Source organism: Zea mays, chromosome 9 (assembly GCF_902167145.1).
Source record: "Zea mays cultivar B73 chromosome 9, Zm-B73-REFERENCE-NAM-5.0, whole genome shotgun sequence".
Lineage (NCBI taxonomy): Eukaryota > Viridiplantae > Streptophyta > Magnoliopsida > Poales > Poaceae > Zea > Zea mays.
The window spans coordinates 39,404,222-39,412,396 of record NC_050104.1 but is presented as its reverse complement, the minus strand read 5'-3'; the positions used below and the strand labels follow the sequence as shown (position 1 = coordinate 39,412,396).

General features: G+C 45.6%; 1 protein-coding gene across 1 annotated transcript; it reads left to right on the top strand.

The window, feature by feature from the left end:
• Positions 1 to 535: 535 nt before the first annotated feature.
• On the top strand, positions 536 to 6,128 carry LOC103639891 (uncharacterized protein). Its single transcript, XM_020543953.3, has 9 exons — positions 536 to 1,459; positions 3,186 to 3,253; positions 3,356 to 3,444; positions 3,541 to 3,706; positions 3,774 to 4,063; positions 4,172 to 4,376; positions 4,486 to 4,643; positions 5,414 to 5,653; positions 5,744 to 6,128. Exons 1-9 carry the CDS (start codon positions 1,180 to 1,182, stop codon positions 5,787 to 5,789), a joined length of 1,542 nt encoding a protein of 513 aa, XP_020399542.1. The 5' UTR covers positions 536 to 1,179; the 3' UTR covers positions 5,790 to 6,128.
• Positions 6,129 to 8,175: the final 2,047 nt, after the last annotated feature.

Genomic DNA, 8,175 nt, shown 5'->3' with positions numbered 1-8,175 from the left:
GGGAAATTTCCGTGAGAAAGAAAACAACAACGCGACCGACCCTATGGCCTATGCAGCACGTGGTGAGCTGTAGAATTTTCACGGTATCCTGCGCCAGGCAACCCTAGAACCGAGAATACACACAGTACAAAGATACCAACAGCGGCATGTGACCAATAAAAAACAGCGCCACTTGGGTCCCTCTGCCCCCTGCACCAGGATCACCGGATCCGGTAATGTTAACCCCTGGGCAATTGGCGTTGTCCCGTGTCGTCTCGCCGGTTAAAAATGCCGCGCCGGCAGCCACCGTCGTCGTCACGGGTGGCAGCAAGCGTCCCACTCCCACTCCATCCACCGAAAACGTCTCGCCAACGTGCCTGCCATACTCCACCTCCCCACCTACCCTAGCCGGCCAATCCAAGCCGTCCACCCCCCACGGCTTTCCACGTCCCGTCAATCCCGGCCCTCCACGTGCGCTCGCCGCGTCCCGCGTGTGCACCGCGCCGCTGTTTTTTTAGATTTACGACACACGCAGCGGGGCGCCGGGGCGCGCATTAACGCCGCTACGCGCACACGCACACGCACCACCACCATCACTGGCCAAACCACCAGCACCACCTCACCGAGGCGGGCGCAGGCAGCGAGGCTGGCAGGCATTCGCAAGGCAAACCGAGGCACCGACGCCCAAAAATAAACTAGGCGTCCCCACAAATCGCTCCACCTTCCTTCCCTCTCCCCTCCCCTTCTCGCTCCGCTTGCGCTAGCCCCGAGATCCACGCCGCCTCCTCTCCGGCGCCCCCGCCCTCGCCTACGGCGGCTCACGCTGCCTCCTGGCCATCTCTGCGCGGCCGCGACCGACCGCCGGTTTTGCTAACCGGTCCAGGGAGCACTGGGCAGGAGGAGGAGGAGGTGGGTTCCGTAGAGGCGCGGTGCCAGCCTGAGCAAGAGGGCGGGCGGGCGGCCGGGCGCCGGTGACGTTCTCAGCTTCCTGCAAGCTCGCCGAGTTGCCGGGCGGCGTCCTGGGCGGGGTTGTTGGTGGCGCAGGGAAGCGGGGAGGAGGCTCGCCTTGCTCGTAGCTGCATTGGCCGCGTGCGCCGAGGAGGCGGCCGATTTAATCCCAGGAGGAGCCTCCCCAGCTTGTTTCGCACGCTCCCGGCGCCCTAGGTGCTTCTCGCTCCGCTTCCGCTTGGTCCATGGTCCATGGGGTGGAAGGTGGCGTCAGGGTGTAAGGCGGCCGGCGACAAGCTCAGGCTCCCAACCTCCTCCGCCGCCGCGCGGTCGCGGATGAAGCTCTGGTTGGTGCGCGCCACCACCACGGTGCTGCTCTGGACCTGTGTCGTGCAGCTCACGGCCGTCGGGGACACCTGGGGCCCGCGGGTGCTCAAGGGCTGGCCCTCCTGCCTCACGCCGCGCGAGGAGGAGGCGGCCGCCGCGCGCCCGCGCCCTCTCGTCGTCGACAGGGCCGCGCTGCCGCCCAAAAGTGAGTCGCCTCCTCTCGTCATGCTCTGGTTGCTTGTTCGCTTTCCTTTGCCCTGTTCCGACCTGCTGTTTGCGCCTGGACAACCACGATGCGGTTCCCAGCTGGACATTGACAGCCCGCCTGCACTATGGCGTGGTAGTAGATCCTTCCAAAGCTCCCGCGTACATTTCCTCGTTCTCGCATGAAAGCGACTTGTGATCGGTGACGATTTCGGTCGTTTTCTTGTGCTCTCCGATTGGCAAGCCCCGCGTAATGGAGAGCGTCACGCGGATTTCGTTTTGTGCTAATGTCACCTGTATGTACGTGGCGATTTCCGCAGCATTTGATGCAATCATGCTCACGTCATTTCGACGTTCTTGGATTAGTATATTAGCATAAATATTCACATCCGGTCATGCATGCCTATCACATTGCATTGCATATTTGCATTATCTTCTTTTGGTCAGTAGGACAACAGTTTTGCCGTTCTGGTCATTGTATTCTGACCATGGTATTTGCATTTCGGGGCCGGCATTTCATGTTAATATTATACTCCTACTTTTTAGGTGGGTCACATTTTCGTAGGCTTAGACGCTTAGTTTGGTGTTAATCATTAATTCTCAGCAGCTCTTGGGTAGCTGCATTATGGGCCTTTTTCTAGTAACTATAATTGCATTTATTGAAGCAACACTTGATTTGGTCAATAGGAGGTAACTTACCTCTTAGGAAATTGTGAGCTTGGTTCAGAATGTCGACATTCAGCAGCAGACAGATCAATGGTCCTACTTGTGGGTCTCCTCGATTTTTTACTCAAGCAAAGCTTATAGACTTTTGATGGCCATAGATCAGTTCATCAAGTTTTTCGGTGGCTTTGAAAGTCTTCTTGTCAAAATAAGTGTAAATTCTTCTTCTGTTTAGTTCTCAAGACTGGTTGAGCTCTCGAAATTTGCTTCGACGCAGAAATATGCTCATGCAAGATTATAGTTGTGTGCATTGTTCACCCAACACTGAAGAGACCCTGCTTCACTTTCTAGTAGGCTGCCCTTTCACTTTGGATTGTTTCAACACCTTGAACCTCGTCATACCAGCAAGCAATGATCTCTCAAATCCTTGTTATTCTCAAAGACCAACTCAAACTGCCGTTCTTTATTGAAGTCGTGATCACTGTATGCTGGTCCATCTGGTCAGTTAGGAATGATGTTATCTCTAGAAACATTCCTACTTTGGTGCATCGCTGCAAAGTAATCTTCAAAGCAGAGTTTGCTCTAGTTATTTTAAGAGCAAAAGGAAAATACCACCCCCAAATTGAATTATGGCTCAAAGCTTATGTGTAATATTTCTCATTTTCTTTGCAACTTTTTTTTTGTTTCTTGAAGTTTTGTACCAGGTTTTATTTTGTTCTTTAATAAAGCACGGTAGGGGGTAAACCCCTCCTGTTTTTGTTCATAAAAACCAGCTCTTAGAACACATTTCAGCTCGGACAGAGGATTATAGGAGCCAAGCTAAATGCACCTGTCAACAAAGACTTTGGTTGTTGTGAGACATTATATTGCACACTGCATATACATGAACTGCATGTCTTTCCTAATGAACGACTGGAAAAGTGTGGCCATAATTTTCTTGTTGCTATATTGCTATTGAATTACTCAATCCACACCAGTATTATAGCTATGGTTCCAATTAGTAAAACATGTTGTGCCTGTTCTATGTTTCCTTTCACTGATGTTTTGTTGCCAATGGCTTCCAGGAATATATAGGAATAATGGTTACTTGATGGTTTCGTGCAATGGTGGGCTTAACCAAATGCGAGCTGCAGTAAGCAATTAGAAAACCCTTATTTGTATTGATTCAGCAGTTCCCTTTACAGTGTCTGACTCTTAACGCTGGCTTCTGGCCTTCCCTACTTTTTTTTATCAGATATGTGACATGGTTGTAATTGCAAGATATTTGAATGTCACTTTAGTTGTGCCAGAGTTGGATAAGACTTCATTTTGGAATGATCCAAGGTGCTGTTTGGCGACTTCAAGCTGTCTTTTAAACTATTACTGAGACTTGTATTTATGTCAGGGAACCTTACTGCAGCAGTCCATTCTATCATGCAGTGAGTTCCAAGATATATTTGATGTGGAGCACTTTATAACCTCGTTACGAGGTGAAGTTCGCATCCTGAGAGAATTACCCCCAAGGATGAAGAGAAGAGTTGAACTTGGAATGTTTCACTCCATGCCTCCAATTAGTTGGTCTGATATCTCCTACTATCAAAATCAGGTAAGCATCATTGTATTTTATTGCAGAATTTATTGTATAAACTGACACTTGCTTAATTTTGAATCAGATTCTTCCTTTGATTCGTAAATACAAGGTTGTCCATCTGAATAGAACTGATGCTAGGCTAGCAAACAATGGTTTACCGATGGAGACTCAGAAACTGCGATGCCGAGTAAATTATGCCTCTCTTAAATTTACCCCACAAATTGAAGAGCTGGGCAAGAGAGTAATTAGAATTCTTCGCCAAAATGGACCTTTCTTGGTACTTCATTTACGTTATGAAATGGATATGTTGGCTTTCTCTGGCTGTACTCAAGGTTGCAGTACTGAAGAGGCAGAAGAACTCACAAGAATGAGGTGACATTTTGGAACCGTATCTTTAACCTGCAGTGAAACTTCGTATAGTTCTTATTTGTAGTTCTGTTGACTGGACATGCTCCAAACTACTCTTGGCTTTGGCTTCAGGTATGCTTATCCATGGTGGAAAGAAAAAGTGATTGACTCAGACTTGAAAAGAAAAGATGGCCTTTGCCCATTGACGCCTGAGGAGACTGCTCTTGTCCTCAGAGCACTTGACATTGATAGAAGTATGCAAATATACATTGCTGCTGGGGAAATATATGGTGGAAAGCGCAGGATGGCTGCTCTAACTTCAGCATACCCGAATGTGGTGTGTGCACAAATATATTATGCATCTATTGTACTTTACTTGCTATACAGTACTCGTCCATCTCTTTTTTTTTCCCTTGTTGATGTCTTGCTACAACCATTGTCTGTAGGTGAGGAAGGAGACACTTTTGGAACCTTCTGATCTGATGTTCTTCCAGAACCATTCATCACAAATGGCAGCACTGGATTACTTAGTATCCTTAGAAAGTGATATATTTGTTCCAACATATGATGGGAATATGGCTAAAGTTGTTGAGGGTCATCGGAGGTTTGCACTATTCCACTTAGTCATATACAATTTATATTATGCATATCGGCCTATGCAGTTTCAACATACCAGGCAGCAGGCTAGTCTTATTTTTGTAATTGTTTCTTCTGAGCGTTGCATAATGATGCCCGTAAAAAGATGAACTGTTAAAGTATTAAAGCACATTGATGATCTTGTCTTCAACCTCCATCAATTCTTTACTACTAACACTGTTGCTTCGAGATTTGTGTAATTGAGGTTTGAGACGGCATAAAAACACTACAATATACTTTGAAAACCACAGTTTTTGAAAATACCACAATATACTTTAGTCATGACAATACCACAATTTAAAATACCGCAGTTTCGGAAACTGAGGTTCAGACCCAAGTTTAGAATACTTTAAAACAGCTACAATATTTGCAATACTTTAGTTTTAAAAACAGAGATTTTAAATATCTTGCCAAACACCATTATGTATATAATACTGCAGTATTTTTTTTTCCAAAACTGTGAAAAAACTGCACTCCCAAACACCCCCTAGAACTTTTTCTTACCCTATTTTCTGAAGCTGAAATCTGGAAATATGTCCATTGAAGTTTATTATTAATGACTACACATTAGATATCTTATCTTTGCAATTTCTAAGTAGCATGTTAATTACTGGTAATTCCACACTGATAGCTATTGGGATATTTCATAATTGCATCATGCTTTCTACTATATGCTGCAAAGGTGTGCAGTTTATCATTTGTAGTAATTACTTGTGTTCTTTCATATTCTGTTTTAAGATTCATGGGCTACAAGAAGACAGTCTTGTTAGATCGAAAACTCATTGTTGAGCTAGTGGACCGGTACACAAATGGTTCTCTGCAATGGGATGAGTTCTCTGCATTGATCAAGGTTGCCCACACAAAGAGGATGGGATCAGCTTCAAAGAGGATGGTGATTCCTGACAGACCCAAGGAAGAGGACTATTTCTATGCCAATCCCCAAGAATGCCTCCAGGATCGTTATCTTTTGCAAAACTCGTAAGATCATTTCATGTCTATATACCATATTCACATTATACCATTCTTTTGCAAACACAACTGAACCCAAAAACAATATTTTGGAGCCAGAGAGGCGACTCGGTTTCTGCGAGTCATAGATGAGGCCAACCTGTAAACTCGACGAAGGGAGTGGGGGTGGGGGGGGGGGGGGGGGGGGGGGGGGCTGTAGTTTGGTAAATAGACATTGTAGAATGGACGTGTTTGTTCATTCCCGAATAAAAAAGAAATGGACTTGTATAGATGATGGTGATAGAATTACGGCTAAGAAGAATGTAACTTACGAGAAAACGGAGATTCATCTGGGTTCCTGCATCCGGTCTTGTGTTGTGTAACATAGCAGTTGTTCTTGGTACCCACCTCCATTGTGACCTTCGAAATTATGGCAATCATGTTGAAAGATGTATACACTTTTCACTGTATTGATACAGCCTGTATTATATATGTAAATTGTGCAGAATGTTTCTACCACTTGCAGTTTTATAATGTGATTAGTACGTTGAATTCCTGCTTGGAGGGTGCTTGTTGGCCTTTGAGTTCGTGATCTAGGGCACATTGGTGAACGGTGAGAGTGTTTTACCGTCGGTAGTGACGATTGTGCTCCACGTGGGAGCGTTTTATCAGTTTCCATGTGCCCGTTGGCATCGTGTCAATGCCCACGTACTTTTATTTCACCATTGGCAGCTTTGTCAGCCGTTCAGTTATCACTTGTGGTATCCAATATGCTCGATTCAAATCCGAATATAGTCGAAAGCATGGCCTACAACTTTGAAACCAACATTGTCTGGACAGGAGTATAAACAATAATTTGGTCCACCCCCAAAGATGATACACCCCGAAGGGTATCAAGTTGTTCGGTAAAACCAATAGTCTCGGTCAGCTGCTTCGCATCCATAACCTTCCCTTTAACATGATGGACCCGATACCTTTGACCTTCCAAATCTTGGTCAAAAGGACCTTCACCAAGTGGTGTATCATCTTCGATTAGCTTCTTGGCCTCTTCAAATTCAGCATGCCCCTTTCCTTTGTCCTCCACCAGGGTAGGCTTGTCCTCCACCAGGGCAGGCTTGAAGGAACCCTTATCTTCGGCTGCCAAGATTGCCAAAGGTGTCACCGCTGTAGTAATCTATTTAAAGCCTAGACTACTTGGACCAGTATCATCTACAGCAGGCGCGCACAGAGTTCTTAGACGTTAGTGTTGTACCGATAGTATCTTTCTCATCAGCTTCATCTTCATCAACATCGAAGATTGAACTCATTACTGGAGCTACTCGCTCCTCTTCCTCTTCTTCCTCGCTTTCTAGAAGTGAATCTAAAGGTGTAACCCTTTGTGCTATCAAGGTGATAGCTTCTCTAATTTTTGCTTCGGCTCCTATAGGAGGGAGTTCTTCAATCTCATCAGACGCCTTGGCTTCGGGTGCAGCCTAAAAATATTCAAAACATGGAATTAATAAAACAAAATTATAACTAGTATACCAAAGACCAAAAAAGCCTATTTACCAAAATTTCCTCTGAGGCTTGAGGAGTTGGTTCAGCTTGCACCTTCGGAACTTTGTTCCATCTTGTAGTTACCTTCTTTGTCTTCTTATCCTAAACCATGATAGGATAGTCAGCATAGAAGAAGCTAATAGCATCAAAGACACGATTCAATCGACGCCTCTTTGGAGCCCCAAAAGCCCGTTGTAAGGCTTCAACTTCAGGTTTGCTATAGTTACCAAGTGTCTCGTTACATTTCGCTTCAACATAATCTAGCTACCATCACTAAGTCCATGCCAATCTCTTCCCATTTCCACTCAGGTATCTTAAGCGGGTGCATTAAACCAGCAGGTCTTTGATGTTCCGCTTTCACCATCTGGCAAACATCACATAGTGCTACATGTGAAGCAACATCCTTCTTTAGTCCATACCACCAATACTTCTGTTTCAAGTCCTGATACATCTTAGTACTACCAAGGTGGATGGAGTAAACTAAGTCATGTGCCTCCTTCAATATGGTTTCACGAAGACTATCGATATCAGGAACACAAATTCGGTTCTTGAACCATATCGTGCCCTGCTCATCCTCCGTGAAATCTGGGCCTCTACCTTTCGTTATCAGATCTTTGATCTCCTGAATTTTGGCATCACCGATCTGACCCTTTCGTATTTCTTGCTCTAAGGTAGGTTCCACTTCTATGGTAATTTCTTCAGTATGAGCAACTATCCCCAGATTGAGCCTCTCAAAATCTTCTGCTAACTCATCGGGTAACTAGGTGACAATAGCTGCATGGACATGCCCCTTCCGATTCAAGGCATCTGCAACCAGATTCGCCTTGCCCGAATGATAGTGAATTTCCAAGTCATAATCCTTGATGAGCTCCAACCATCGGCGTTGCCTAAGGTTGAGGTCCTTCTGAGTGAAGATGTATTTTAAGCTCTTGTGATCGGTGTAGACTCGGCACTTGGTTCCCATAATATAGTGTCTCCAAATCTTGAGAGCATGCACAACGGCTGCCAGTTCTAAG

What these genes read in the sequence shown, in the direction of transcription:
- LOC103639891 (XM_020543953.3), top strand. Translation starts at nt 1,180, where the DNA reads ATGGGGTGGAAGGTGGCGTCAGGGTGTAAGGCGGCCGGCGACAAGCTC. An exon ending in CTTCAGCATACCCGAATGTG is followed by an intron (nt 4,377 to 4,485) that starts GTGTGTGCACAA and finishes CATTGTCTGTAG; the next exon opens with GTGAGGAAGGAGACACTTTT. An exon ending in CGTTATCTTTTGCAAAACTC is followed by an intron (nt 5,654 to 5,743) that starts GTAAGATCATTT and finishes TTTTGGAGCCAG; the next exon opens with AGAGGCGACTCGGTTTCTGC.